This window comes from Annulohypoxylon truncatum (genome assembly GCF_022578515.1).
Source record: "Annulohypoxylon truncatum strain CBS 140777 unplaced genomic scaffold F4807scaffold_52, whole genome shotgun sequence".
Lineage (NCBI taxonomy): Eukaryota > Fungi > Ascomycota > Sordariomycetes > Xylariales > Hypoxylaceae > Annulohypoxylon > Annulohypoxylon truncatum.
Genome location: NW_025953838.1, coordinates 14,018 through 28,149, shown reverse-complemented (window position 1 = coordinate 28,149; position 14,132 = coordinate 14,018). Strand labels below are relative to the sequence as shown.

The 14,132-nt window shown below is 49.6% G+C and overlaps 5 protein-coding genes across 5 annotated transcripts; 3 read left to right on the top strand and 2 right to left on the bottom strand.

Moving 5' to 3' along the window:
* The first annotated feature begins 551 nt into the window (after nucleotides 1–551).
* On the top strand, nucleotides 552–2,296 carry F4807DRAFT_320157 (tryptophan synthase beta subunit-like PLP-dependent enzyme). The gene is made up of 2 exons (XM_047995149.1): nucleotides 552–807; nucleotides 877–2,296. Exon 2 carries the CDS (start codon nucleotides 925–927, stop codon nucleotides 2,074–2,076), a length of 1,152 nt encoding a protein of 383 aa, XP_047849227.1. The 5' UTR covers nucleotides 552–807; nucleotides 877–924; the 3' UTR covers nucleotides 2,077–2,296.
* A 132-nt stretch (nucleotides 2,297–2,428) lies between these two features.
* On the bottom strand, nucleotides 2,429–2,947 carry F4807DRAFT_465349 (mitochondrial large subunit ribosomal protein-domain-containing protein; the record flags this gene model as incomplete). The annotated part of the gene is made up of 2 exons (XM_048002266.1): nucleotides 2,429–2,479; nucleotides 2,534–2,947. 2 exons carry the CDS (start codon nucleotides 2,945–2,947, stop codon nucleotides 2,429–2,431), a joined length of 465 nt encoding a protein of 154 aa, XP_047849226.1.
* A 265-nt stretch (nucleotides 2,948–3,212) lies between these two features.
* On the top strand, nucleotides 3,213–5,046 carry F4807DRAFT_319852 (putative eukaryotic translation initiation factor 3 subunit 6). Its single transcript, XM_047995147.1, has 2 exons — nucleotides 3,213–3,756; nucleotides 3,811–5,046. Exons 1-2 carry the CDS (start codon nucleotides 3,379–3,381, stop codon nucleotides 4,723–4,725), a joined length of 1,293 nt encoding a protein of 430 aa, XP_047849225.1. The 5' UTR covers nucleotides 3,213–3,378; the 3' UTR covers nucleotides 4,726–5,046.
* F4807DRAFT_445909 (ADP-ribosylglycohydrolase) lies at nucleotides 5,037–7,767 on the top strand. Its single transcript, XM_047999770.1, has one exon. The coding sequence runs from the start codon at nucleotides 5,368–5,370 to the stop codon at nucleotides 7,678–7,680; it is 2,313 nt and encodes a 770-aa protein (XP_047849224.1). The 5' UTR covers nucleotides 5,037–5,367; the 3' UTR covers nucleotides 7,681–7,767.
* A 58-nt stretch (nucleotides 7,768–7,825) lies between these two features.
* Nucleotides 7,826–14,022, bottom strand: F4807DRAFT_319847 (uncharacterized protein). The gene is made up of 2 exons (XM_047995146.1): nucleotides 10,602–14,022; nucleotides 7,826–10,551 (listed from the first exon to the last, which is right to left on the bottom strand). The coding sequence occupies exons 1-2, from the start codon at nucleotides 13,878–13,880 to the stop codon at nucleotides 7,972–7,974; spliced, it is 5,859 nt and encodes a 1,952-aa protein (XP_047849223.1). The 5' UTR covers nucleotides 13,881–14,022; the 3' UTR covers nucleotides 7,826–7,971.
* Nucleotides 14,023–14,132: the final 110 nt, after the last annotated feature.

Below are 14,132 nucleotides of genomic sequence, written 5' to 3'. Positions count from 1 at the left end.
CCATCCTCCTTTCCCTCTTGTGATATTCATTTAACTAGGTACCTATACACGTACTTGCATGTACCCGCTTTATCATTGCAATATTGAATGGGATTTGAGGTCAATTTTAGGTTTTCGGGTGGGCCTGGTCAGGGGGTAATGGCCGGATCTTGCCGGAAGATAGGGGAGATAGGGAATACCAAGGAAGAGGTACGGTATGGCCCGCATGGGATATTTTACTCACGTGCATTCATAATCTCGTACTAAAATACCTCTGTGGTGCAATATCATTTCTGTCTCTCTTGTTTCATTCTAAATATAGACAAAATCGGTTCCCCTCTTCGTGAGAAAACCCCGGGAAGAGGCTCTCGTTAATTGTGCGGATGAACAAGTTTTCTCCTGACTTATAGAGTAGGGAATTACGTGCTTCTAGTTATTTTGCAAACATCGGTTTCTCGTCCATATTATATAAGGATACTTTTACAGTAAGCGGAGTGGATCGATAGCTTCCTGTTTGAGACGCGCTCTGTTTTAGCCCTTGATGTTCTACTAGAGAAATGCCAAGAATTCGACTAGAGATGTATACCTGTATGTAGTCGACCATGCTTCTTGCTAAGTTGAGGAGGGGTGGGGGATAGCGTACTTCCAATACCGTAATCGTGAGACTGGTAAGCGGGCCGGTGGGATGGCAACGCCCGCTAACTACTTCCCATTTCTCCAACATTGATACAACATCCAAATTCCCAAATTCATTGGGATCCGAGGTCGGTCAGATCTATAGGTCTTTGGCGCTTTGGGCGACCAATTTTCGTAATTTGATGTTTAAAGATAGGTACCTATATATAACAGTCGTCGATACTTATATAGACCCCCCTAACTTGCAATTATTGCAATAACTATAAGGAACTCCCAAGCGATTACTTGAATACAATATTTGAATAAACCATGTCGCCGTTTATATATTTAAACTCCCCAGCACGAGAGTGGGTATATAATCATGACGGCGCACAAAGCGGAACCCACGAGTCAACCGTCCTCGCATTCCACAAGACGATTCCGGAGTATAACGAGACAAAACTGCATAGCCTGACAGACCTGGCAACAGAGCTGGGCCTTGGACATGTGCTGTTGAAAGATGAGTCAAACAGATTCGGTCTGCCGGCGTTCAAGATCTTAGGGGCATCGTGGGCCGTGTACCGCGCCATAGGATTGCATCTTGGTTTACCAGTCTCAGATGGTCGGGTTTCTTTTGCAGAAGTTGGCTCAAAAGCAAGAGAATCAGGATTGCAGATCGTGACGGTAACAGAGGGGAATTGCGGCAGAGCGGTGGCGCGCATGGCAGCGGCGCATATGGGGATCCCGACGAGAGTATTTGTCCCTTCATTGATGGACGAGAAGACTCGCGCCAAGATAAGGGGCGAGGGAGCCGAGGTCATAGCACTTGATAAAAGTTACGACGATGTGATTCCCGTCGTGTTGGAGGAGGCAAAAGCTGGGGAAAACACGATATTAATACTGGATGTTAGCGTGGAGGGATACGATACTATCCCACAGTACTTTGTCGAAGGCTATAGCACGATGCTTGCCGAGTCGGACCGCCAAGTCCTTGAGCTGACGGGCGGAAAAGCGGCTACTCACGCTATTGTGCCTGTGGGCGCTGGATCTATTGGTGAGGCTGTCACGGCACATTTTAAAAGTAGTACTCGGCGAAATGATTCAGGGCAGGCAAGAGTTCTAGGTGTTGAGGCTACCGTTGCAGCATGCCTCTTCCAGTCGCTGAAAACAGGAAAAAGCGTTTCGGTACTGACGGAGGATACCATCATGTGTGGGATGAACTGCGGGATTCTATCTAATACAGCGTGGCCGATACTCAGGGACGGCATGGATGCTGGTGTGGTAGTGAGTGACTTGGAATCGCATAATGCAGTTCAGGAGCTCAGTGCCCGTGGCATTCCTGCTGGACCTTGCGGTGCCGCAACGCTGGCTGCGCTTAAGAGGGCCTGTGCGGACGCGAAGCAGGAATTGGGTCTTGATGAAACGTCGATTGTGGTGCTATATTGTACTGAAGGCCAGAGGGAATATATGGTACCGTCGTAAGCTAATCTTGAGAGATTATTCCTAAAGATTGAGTAAAACAAACGACATATCCAAGATAGCAGATCAGACCAGTTTCGTATATTTCTGAAACTTAGACATAAGCTTCTTTTGGCTCATGAATATCTGTACATTCTTATTTGTACATGCTAAACCCCTAGATACACCACCGGGTGAAAAGCTCTAATCCTGCTGGATCTAGAGGGGTATAATTGGTTGCCTTGGTGCTGGTTCACCTCTTAATTCGCATCCATGTTCGCGCAGCCCAGACCCTTTCATCCTGTATTTGCCTTACCCATTCGTTGGCTCGACATATTCTAATTCTGAGACCCGTCTTTAAGTTCGTAGTCATTCTTTAGAAGCCCATGGCTTCAAGGAAGTCGAGAACTTGCAGCTTCTTATGGCCCTAGCGAATTATCATTAGTATGAAATGCCATCGATTTCAATAGGACGAGCTCACTCTTATTATGATATGCTTGGTTACACTGTTCAGAGTCACATCGCCATCGGATAACCGTAAGGCCTCCTTAATATCTTGCTTCAGAGCACGGAGGTCCCCCTCTCCATTCTTCACCAATGTAAGTTTAAGATTTCCACCTCGTTTATTCTTGTGATAGACCGATAGACTGTTGAGACTGTTTCTGCCAACGAAGTAGGGTAAAGAGACTTTCTCCTGCGGCTGTGTTTCTGGCTGTGTCTCGGGTGTGTCTGATTCCGAGGAGGGAGGAGAGACAGGCTCGGTGATCGGATCGTTAGACTGTATCGTCGTCGTGGAGAGATATCGGGTCCGTACTGGCAATACGATGCGTGTCAATGATGTAGATAGAGGTGCTGGATGGGCCACTATGGGGCGGAAAATCCTAGGCAGTAACATCGTGAAAACGACGCTAATTGCTTCGTGAGTTCCTAGGTAACTCGACTGATCAAAGAACAATGATGTTTGGCGCAAAAGCTCATCACCATTTTTTTAACGGATGAAATGATTCATTATACTGTATAAATGAATAAAGTAATGTACAAGGTATGTCGGTAGAATATCGGATAGATGCTTTGCACTACTATGGTTATCGATAATTTGAATCGGCTGTCCCACAACCCACTTTTACCGAATTATTCGTTCTTGCCCTCACCAAACTTTGCCAAACCTCCGTGCCCCGCCAAAGAATTGCAACAATTAACTTGGCCATAATTTTCTCCAATTTCAACTTTGTCAACATCAAATTCCTTACGACCCCATCACCACCCAAATTTTAAGCGCCACCATAATTCGATAAACACCGAATTTGAATACTAAATACCGCAAACATGGCAGAATACGATCTCCTGCCGAAACTAATCGGCCACCTAGATCGCCATCTCGTGTTTCCCCTCCTCGAGTTCGCAGCCGGCCAACTGCCCGAAGACGCCGATGACGCCTCCGTCCTAGCCATCACCAAGGCTAAATATGAGCTTCTTAAGACCACCAATATGACTGACTTCGTCGGCAACCTTAAGGCCGAGCTCGAGGGTCTCGATGAGGCCCCAGCTGAGTTCAACGATATGAGACAGAAGGTCATTTCGCGATTAGAGCAATTTGAGGAGAGTACCAGCAAGCTAGTCGATCTGTTAGGACGCGAAGATGTCGTCGGAAACCTACGAAGCGACAAGGTTGCCAATCTTGAGTTCCTCAAGAAGGAACATGGTGTATGTCGATGTTTATATTCGTATTACTTTGCTACAGCTTTTAACACGACTTAGGTGACAATTGATATGGTCAACGCGCTCTATGACTTCGGAAACTTCCAATACAGCTGCGGAAACTACGCTGCCGCCGCCGATCTTCTTTACCAGTTCCGTGTGCTTTCGACCGATAACGACAAGGTCGCCGCGGCGACGTGGGGGAAATTCGCCTCCGAGATCTTAACTACGAACTGGGAGGGTAGCGTGGAGGAGCTTCAAAAGGTCAAGGAGAATATTGACACCAAGCTATTCAACAACCCTCTTGCACAGTTGAGCCAACGTACCTGGCTCATTCACTGGGCCCTGTTCCCTCTCTTCAACGATGACCGTACCCGCGACGGGCTTTTGGATCTATTCTTCAGCCCGGCCTACATTAACACCATTCAGACCAGCTGTCCATGGATACTTCGATACCTCACCGCCGCCGTCATCACTGGTCGCAGCCGAACTAGAAACTCTGGACAACACCAGAAGCAGCTGAAGGACATTATACGCATAGTTAAGCAAGAGGCCTACGAGTACACGGACCCCGTCACCGACTTTGTCCGTGCGTTATATATCGACTTCGACTTCGAGGAGGCGCAACGACAACTTTCTCTTGCTGAGGAGATCCTACGCTCCGACTTCTTTCTGTTCTCCGCCGCCGACCTCTTTGTCGATGCTGCGCGCCACCTGATCTCGGAAAGCTACTGCAAGATCCACGCACGTATCGATATCAAGGACCTGAGTGCGCGTCTAGGCCTAGGCGAAGATGAGGGCGAGAAGTGGATTGTTAACCTGATCCGCGACACCAGAGTGGACGCCAAGATCGACTACAAGGAGGGCACAGTCGTTATGAACCACCCTCCCAGCTCCGTTTACCAGCAAGTCATCGAACGAACCAAGGGCGGCTTCTTCCGAACGCAAGTGCTCAGCGCTGCGGTCGCTAGATAGGATCAGAATGGTGAAGATGATGAGCGAACGTAAGGCATGATATTTTAATGGATGATACCCATTAGATAGACATGATAATGCGCGCATGGGCCAAAATCGGGATAGCAAGAGATCCTCCAATGGGTTTTGTCGACGGACGACATGCATCAACGGCGTTTTGGGGGTTCTGGTACATGGTACATACAAGTGCGGTAGACTTGTAAGGTAGCATCGATTTGCAAAAAGAATTATTCTAGTGGCTTACTCTTCGTTATGTTCCTTGTGCTATGTGCTACGAGCTTCTGCATGAATCCGATTCATCTTCCACCCCTCAGTTGCTATACTAAGATCATGCATCAACACGTGACAATTTGGGGTGACCTCGACCCTTGGCTACACCTTCCGTTATTCTATTCTATATATTGAGCAAGGTACGTCACAAAAACGGAATTTCAGATCTAGAGTAGGTTGTTGTTTCCACCATAACACGCCGCAACAGACTTCACTTTTAACATGACGGAAGGGGCGGGGCATCGAAGGTGGAGATGATCAACTCCCAGCACTCGATCTCTACCTAGTAGTTCATCTCCCCTCATCTGCCTATTCTTTACTTCAAAGCATTGAATCAACTCAAGTTTCATAACTACAATTCAGTCTTAAAAGATGGCGGATAGAGACCGAGGAACCAAACGTAGAAGGCTACAACTCCCACCGGATTACCTGCACCGGGTCTACGCCGGCGTCCTCGGCAAGCTCATCGGCGTGTACTTGGGCCGGCCCTTCGAAGGCTGGACCCATCAACGCATCCTCAAAGAACTAGGTCACATCCGGTACTACGTCAACGACCGCATCCTCTCGCCCCTCGTGGTCACGGACGACGACGTATCCGGCACTTTCACCTTCGTCCGGGCCCTCGAAGAACACCGACCCACGCTGCGCGGCGCCGAGGATGTGGGCCGGACCTGGCTGAACAATGTGATCAAAGACCGCACCGTGTTCTGGTGGGGCGGGAACGGCGTGTCGACGGAACATACCGCGTACCTGAATCTGAAGAAGGGCATCAGGGCTCCGAAGAGTGGGGCTATTGGGGTAAATGGAAAGACGATAGCTGAGCAGATTGGCGCTCAGATCTTTATCGATGGTTTCGCTATGGTGGTGCCGGGCCAACCGGCAGCAGCCGCGATGCTGGCCGGATCAGCTGCGTCGGTGAGCCACGACGGAGAAGCTTTGGCTGCGGCGAGGATGTGGGCTGCTATGGAGGCCGAAGCTTTCCTGTCAAGGGATGTTAATCACCTTCTCGACACGGGCATGCGGTATATGGGTTCGTTCGGCCTGTTACGCCATGCGATAAACGATGTACGCGCGTGGTGCGAAGAAGATGATGATTGGTTGAAGACGCGCCAGCGTATAGAGGATGAGTACGGGTACCACAAGTTTCCCGGCTTTTGCCACGTTATACCGAACCATTCGATTATGGTCATGGCGCTGATATATGCCGGGACGGATTTTGGCGAGGCGATGCATATTGTCAACACGTGCGGCTGGGACACGGACTGCAATTCCGGCAACCTAGGGTGCTTGGTCGCTATCATGAGCGGGCTGGCGGCTTTCGATAATGACGACGATGTTACCGTGACCGGCAAGGTTAGAGGCTCTGGTGGACTAATTGACTGGCGCGGCCCGCTGGCTGATAGAGCGCTGATATCAAGTGCGGACGGAGGATACTCGATCAACAATGCCGCCAGGATCGCGTACGATATCACAAATATGGGTCGGCTGTTTGGAGGCGAGGATCCCCTACCGCCTCCAAAGAATGGCGCGCAGTTCCATTTTACCCTGCCAGGAAGCGTTCAGGGATTTCAGCCTACGACGGTGACGAAAGAAAGAAAGAAATATAAAGATGAAGTAACTCTCGAGCAGCGTACTGACAACATCCATAACACGACTGGTCTAGCAATCAACATTCCTAACTTAGCCGTAGAAGCGGAAAGAGTGGAGGTTATGACGGACACCTTCGCGCCACCAGAAGTCCGCGTTATGGAAATTTACGAATTGGTCTGCTCGCCGTTGGTCTACCCCGGGCAGACTCTGAAGATGTATATAAAGGCCGATGCCAAGAATTCGGCGCCTGCACAAGTAAGGCTGATACTGAGAGTGTATACATATACGGACAAGCTCGAGACCTATAGTAGTGGTCCGGTAATCCTCACCCCAGGCCTCTCTAAGGCCTTATCGTGGGATATCCCAGCGCTCTTAGGCTGTCGGCCCATACAATCCGTAGGCATCTCTATCTCCTACGGAAAGCACCCAGAGCATACTGTAGCGGGTCCGTTCGCCGGCACAATAATGATAGACCACCTCGGCTGGACCGGCGTCCCGAACCTGATCCTCCTCCCCATCGGCGAGAAAGCCGGGCCGCGAACGTTCTACAAACAATCCTTCGTCAACGGGGCCGACACCTTCGCGCTCGCGAGCGGAAATTTCGTCGTCGCGCAAGACGAGGGCGAGGGGCTCGTGAGCTACGGCACGAGGGAATGGGACCAGTACCACGTCGCGTTCATGGACTTCGTGATCACCGGCCTCAACCGCACCCGGAACGGCGTCGCGTTCCGCGTCAACGGGCTGCGTAGGTACTACGCGCTGCTCTTCGTCAAGTTGTCCGAGGAAAAAAAGGGCGTGACGCTAGTCAAAGTCGTGGACGAGAAGACGTATATCTTAGGAGGCAAGGATTTTGAATGGGAGGTCGACAAGCCGTATAGCATCGTCGTAAACGCCAAGGGAAAGTGGCTTTTCGCGAGGATCGAAGATACCGACGTGGTATTTCACAGATCCGATGAGCAGTACCCCAAAGGGGGTATAGGGATCATAGCGTCGGATGGGTCGGTGCTGGTTGGGAGTATCGAGATTGGAGACCCTACGAACAATTCAATTCCGACAATCAAGAAGGAGGATATCGATCGAGAACTAGCATTATAATCACTACCTAGGTACTGTAGGGTTCTACGGCGTCTGAACGAGTCAACGATAGGAATAAATTGTCACTTTACGGTTTAATTACAAACAGTACCAACTTTTCCATTTTCTCATTGTCATCGTTTATAAGCTGACGTAATCGTATCGTATCGTATTTTCCCTCTGTCCATAGTCTCATATACGTACGAATATGCAGACCAAAGTAAAGTCCTTTGCTCTTTCGCATATCTACCCTCAACCTCCACTAATAAGCCATATGTCCCAACTTCTACGGGTCCTTTACTACTGGGCGCATCATTCCCTCGCAGCAAGCCACACCCCGCCCCTCAAAGCCTCGACGATACTCTCCCTCAGCCAGCCCTCCCCGCTCCACTGCGGCGGCTTCTGCTTCTGCTTATTATGCTCGATCAGCGTCTTGACTTCTTCCGCCTTCCCCTTAGCCTTCGCCCTTTCCTTCTCCTTTTCTCGCTCCTCCTGGGCCTTACCGGCCCTCCAGTCAGCCCATTCGAACAGGCCTTTCAGCCCTAGCAAGTCGTCTCTATTGCCGCTGTTTACGATGTCTTGAAGCACAAGGCGCGCGTCAACGGCGCTGACGGAGCCGTTACTCGCGTCGGGGCCCGCGAGCCCGCGATCGAGGACGAGCCCGCGCTCCGCGTGCGTCAGCTTGTGCAAGGTAGGCACGCTGTCGAAGAGCCACTCGAGCGGCTGCGCTGCCGTGTACAGAGACCAGCCGCTGAGGCTGCCGTTGCGGCCGAGCGTCAGCATCGTCGTCGCGAACGGGCTGTCGCTAACAGGCCGTCGGCGGAGATATAGCGCTTGTGAGCGCGAGAAAGCGCCCGCGTACTCTGGGTGCGTCTCGAAGTTGAGCTCGTGGTTCCAGAATTCGGGAGACAGGGTCCGGACAATTTGGATGTCGCTCAGCGGAGGTAAGAGGCACGGCGTCATGCGCACGTCTTCCTCCTCGGAGTTCTTGAGACGGATGACGACGGGCATAGATACGGGGGCGTTCGTTGCTACATCCTTCGTCACTAGGCAGCGCGGGTCGGTGGCTAGTACCCAGAAATGTCGGAACGCTTGTAAGTGGCTTTTATTATCTTGCACCGAATCCGGAAAAACGGGATAGAAAGCAACGAGTAGCGAAGCGATGGCCAAGTTCGAGGTGTTGAAAGTCTGTGTGCCACAACCAAGCGAGAGTACACCCATAGCCATATGTATTGCCATGTGCGAGCCGTAGGTTGTTTCTAAGTCGTTTCGGCTATGAAGAGAGCGTAGATATCGAAGTACTTCCAGGTCACAGGTGCCAGCCATAACAGTCGCGCAAGACAGCGCGACTACATCAAGGCACATACCGGCCGTTACATGAACAATCCTATCATCGAAATTGGCTTTCGGGTTAGGATGACAGCATTGCGCATAGTATTTACGGATGTAAGAAAGTAAGAGGTCGCGGACTTTCACGTTCCCCGAACCAGCAAAGCGCAGTGCTATTGCAAAACAAAGACCCGCTAGAATTGTGAGGAAAGGTAGATGTGTCGAGTTGAGCGGACCACGGGAAGGATGATCTAGAGGATATGGAGGTGGCTGTAGTCTCGTATGGTAACGGCGCGGAAGATTTTTACGGACCCAATCCTGCGTTGGCTCAATTTCCGACCAGAGAATAAGGTGCTTGGCGACTGTGCGTAATAACAAGATATCGGGACGAATATAGTCGAATTGTAGAGGTGCGTCGGGAACGTCAATTTTCCGGGCCACAATGTGATCTTCCGACTTCATATAGATGAGTGCAATGGCCATTACAGAGGCAGCGGTGGATCTGTCCAAAATATGCACATGTTCGGCTTTTTTAGTCGCGGAGGCAAGAGTCAGCAGATTTTCGGTGACTCTCATATCATGTAGGCCCTTTAGGTCGGTTCCTTTTCCTAGGTTAATAAAACCAAGAGCGAAGCCTGCTGCTAGCCGGTAGCATTCGGTGCGGAGTGGTTCCTCGTCGTCTTCGGGCTCAACATGTTCGATTTCGGACATCATGATCTCACTCATCCGACGATGTTGGCTATTGCAATATAGCAGACCGATACCCATGATACCTGTTGTTTGTGTTAGGGGGGAGAGGTTTAGCTCGGCAGCACCACGGGGCAACATTCGCGTGACGTGGACAGATAGTAGACGGGTGATGAGAGAGTCCATCGTTCCGATATATGATGCGGCCAGTCCTAGGAGTAGGCCGATAGATGTCATGGTATGCTTCGGCGTAAGATATTTGAAAGCAACCCATTTTGCTACACCTTTTAAATGCCCATTGAGGCCCAAAGCTAGAAGAAACCCAGCATGTCGATTACTTAAATCATTGCCGGGTTTGTTGTAGAGAATCCAGGACGTGTCTATTCCTTTAGCTTGGCGAGAGATGGACAATCCACCAGCGACTCCGGAATGGAAGAAAGCCCAAGCAATTCTCTCTTCTGTAAAAAGCGTCTTGTCTACTCCTACAGTTACATTATTGGGTCTAACGGTACAGTTAAGAACAAAACCGTTGATGTGGAACTTCTGCGTTAGGAGAGGGAATCGTAGTCCATAATTCATCAAACCGCGACCAGCCGGTATAGACAAGGTGTTATTAGCAAGCCTCGTTACCATCTCCTTTTGCTGTTCGAGGTAATATGGTTCCGTCCATTCAGGAAGTGGGTCTAATCGCATAATTCGGGGTTTTGTCGTGTTGAGCATCATCTTAATCTCATCAAGTCGTCGGTCATCTTTGAAGATGGCACGAATCACTGCTTGTTTATCACTCTCCGCGATGTCGTCGGAAGGTGCATCATTATACTCCATGACGTTCTGGCATAGAGAAGTAAAATCCCACGACGCAATATGAGTAGGAGCCTAGATGGCATTAATACGTTGAGCTTGAATAAAATAGGGGAGGTACTCACGAGCATACTAGTCGAGCCGACATGAAGTCTACTCGACCGCGTTAAAATCGAGCCTATGTCGCTCCGATTGACTAGATTAAGCAACCCTTTTGACCATTCAGATGGAGGAGCTGGTTGACATCGGGCGATTGCGTCTTGAAGGGGTATAAGGACATATTCCGGTAGCGATTCTAATATGGCCGACGTAACGCCACTTTCATACATTGCTTCTGCATAATCTATTGGTGTTCGACTTTTCCAGGAAAGCATTTTGAAGAGGTCCTCAAACATTTTCGTACGAGGGATCGCTGAGTACATCATAACCGACCTTATCGGTGGTACGAATGTTGATTGGGTTGGCTCTTGGGACAGGCTTGTTCGGATCCAGTCGAAAACATTCCAGTATGCTGGCTCCGGCGGTATGAGCAAGATAGAAATGTCATTAGCATCTGACGACTGCTCTGGCCAATCTAACGGCATTTCAAGTTCGTAGGAAGTCACCCAATCACGCCACTTTAGCCATCGGGAGAGTTGGAGAAGTACGGCTCGTAAATCGACTGACCCCGGCGACGACGCGTGGGAAGACGTAATATCTAGTTTCTGCTCCTCTAGAAGCAAATGTAGCGCAAGGAAAACATCCTGGGCATATCGCGTTCGAGTCAAATAGTCATTTTTCGAACAGGTTGGGAAGTATCCGCTCTGCCCAAAGGCAGTATCTCCTTGACTGGAAGATATGTACGCTAAGGCGTGTTTGGTGTGTAAAGAAATGAAGGACGTGTTTTTCTGCCCAGAGCTTTGACGAAACATCGATGGAGATGAATCTTCTTCTTCCATGATCCATTGCCATGCCTTGCTATCTATCCAAGGTGGATGGGTCAATGATCCAGGCGTCTCATAGGTGTTCATTGTATCCCAGTCACCGAGATCGATATGAGCCCCACTACTTGATCTAAGATTGCCTCTAGATTTTCTCCGGGGTCTACCTTCTACTGGCAATGTAGTTCCGTCAACGCCGAGAGCCAGATATATAGCGAGAATTTGGATAACAACAGCGGACCACTCGATATCGACAACATCAATTTCTTGTTGCCGAAGCCATGTGATGACCTCCCACCAATTTGACATTAACTTTTCCCCGGAGGACGCTGGTAGAGCAGATCGCAGGACTTTGATAACTTTTAGAACTCGCGGGGATGTAGGCTGGAGCTGAATACGGATCTGGTGCAGTTGCTGTGTATCCTCATCCAATATATCCACGACACCATGTAGTTTGGGATGTCGTAGGCCGGCAATCTCTCCGATCACGGGAGTTACAGCTCTCCTAATGCCAACATCACGATTGATGAGACTGCCGTAATAGTCGAGGCTACGTAAATTGGCAAGTGATAATTTTGGTGGTAATGTGATAGGTGTCAATTGAGACCAAGGCGCTTGAATACTGAGATCGCGCTGTCCTTCGGCAGATTGTGACAACAGGAGAATCATCGAAGTCTCACCATCGACAATCTTACACGAGTCTATGACGTTTTGAGCTTTTCTGAGTTGCCCAAACGTCACGACGGTCCTGTCATGATTAGACGACTTATCCGACTGTAAGTAAAGAGTCAATAGTTGTAGGCGCTTCTCCATTGGGTCTTGGATTCCCACCAAAACCTGCTGGCGATTGTGCATATCGTCTATAGACTCCGGGCCGACCAAGCAGAAAACCTTACATTGCGTCCGTGCAGGCTGTTTTGAGAGAGAGTACCGAATGTTGCTATTGTCGATGGGAACACTATGGATCTTCGTGAATAGTACTTCCTGGGTAAGCCCATCGAAATCATGGTCGTCTAAACCCATACTATGGAAACCCTCGAAGTCACCGCCGGCACGAAGTTCCTCTAGCAAACTGTCTACTGGGGCTTCTAAGAGAGTATTCACCCCGTGGCTGGGAACTCCAGTGAAGCTGACACCACTAGTTCGGCCTCGATGACTACCGTGTGAGGTGTCTCTTCTCGCATTTGGGTGATTGGAAATTTGAGCCTGCTCGGAAAATGCTGTCCTATCCTGGGATGCAGAGAGGTCGGCGCGGGCGAGCATAGAGCTTACACGACGAGAAGTTCGTCGTGTCACACCCGACTCCTTTTCAATACCAAGCGAAGATTCAAGGTTCTCTAAGATCTTGTCATTCTTTTCGACCTTTTCACTCTTGCGTGCCCGTTTCCCGGGCAGAGGAGCACCGAAACTCTCCCTAAAAGTTGGGTGCAACGGTGTCGTGGCACCGCTGGTCAAGCCTGGCTGCATCGAGCTGCGTCGCCTATCTGTCTTCTTGGTAACTTTTCGTCCATTGATGAACGGATCTTCGTTATGGATATAGGTAAGCTTCCAGACGGTATACACGCAGAGCTCTCTGTTAACGGTCACTGCAAGAACCAGCTTCCCCTTACCTCTCCTATAGGCTTGGTGGTGCGGTATTTCCTCAATGTGTATTATCTCTTCTGCCCGATCAAGGAAATTAGGAGATTTGTCTGAATTCCGACCACTCTTCCGCTTAGCAGACCTATCGGGATGAGTAACTACCAATCCGAGTTCCAGTAGAGGATCAGTAAGAGCCACTAGACGTGGCCACTGCGAATCATTCTTCTCTTCGGGGACATCCCACAAATTTTCAAGGTTGGCATTTAACCTCAGAGGAAGGGCCTTCGGCTTACCGAGTGACTCGGTGGAGAAAGTGCTTTGCTGGGAGGATCGAGCAGACAATGGAGAGAGATTCGAGATGAATGAGTTATGTGGGACCCGAGGAAATTTCAGGCTTGAAGTCAAACCGCTATCAGTTCGTTGCTTTCGCTGTATTATAACACCTCGGGGAGCAACACATGCGGATTCAACCTCGAAGGGCATATGCACCACGTGACTAGTCCCGTCGAGGAAGTAAACGTGAGCCTGGGTTTTTAGGAAAACCACCAAAGCTTTCGACAACGGCCTCTCATAGTTGGCGGGTTGACCTCGATCGTTTCCCGACTTATTTTCTTGTGCATCTTCGTCGCCTTCATAATTTGGAAAATAAGTTAAGAGGGCCTGAGTAATGGGTTCCTTCTCAAGCTTGAAGCCGAAGGCTTTTCGGAAAACACATCCTCTAGACCAGATAACTGTGTCTTTAGTGACTAGAAGCTCATCTTCCCCTTCTTCATCGATAGCATGTTCGACGGTGATGTTCCAATCATATGAGGAACAGGGGGGGTTTTCCGGTAGAAGTTGCTCTTGCACAGCATATTGAAGAGCAGTGGGCTGATGCAGCCCAAGCGATGTCACCGATGCCATATTGGCGGAATTGGATCCATTGAGATAGTTAGACTATCTTTATTTTCCTCGGTGAAAATCTAAGAAAGGAAGGAAAAGAAGGGATTGAATTGAATATCCCCGGTCCATTAACTGAAGTTTCATAAATTCCAAGGGCTTGCACCTTCTTGAATTCACATCAGAAATTCGCGCTAAGGAGCTGCAAACGCGACAAGGTTAACAGGCTACTAGGGGTACAGAGGTACAGCAGCTTACCTAATTCAACGAAGTTTG

Excerpts from the sequence above, each read along its gene's own strand:
- F4807DRAFT_320157 (XM_047995149.1), top strand. The coding sequence starts at position 925 with ATGTCGCCGTTTATATATTTAAACTCCCCAGCACGAGAGTGGGTATAT.
- F4807DRAFT_319852 (XM_047995147.1), top strand. The coding sequence starts at position 3,379 with ATGGCAGAATACGATCTCCTGCCGAAACTAATCGGCCACCTAGATCGC. Across the intron at positions 3,757-3,810 it reads TCCTCAAGAAGGAACATGGT|GTGACAATTGATATGGTCAA; the intron begins GTATGTCGATGT and ends AACACGACTTAG.
- F4807DRAFT_445909 (XM_047999770.1), top strand. The coding sequence starts at position 5,368 with ATGGCGGATAGAGACCGAGGAACCAAACGTAGAAGGCTACAACTCCCA.
- F4807DRAFT_319847 (XM_047995146.1), bottom strand. The coding sequence starts at position 13,880 with ATGGCATCGGTGACATCGCTTGGGCTGCATCAGCCCACTGCTCTTCAA. Across the intron at positions 10,552-10,601 it reads TCGGCTCGACTAGTATGCTC|GCTCCTACTCATATTGCGTC; the intron begins GTGAGTACCTCC and ends AATGCCATCTAG.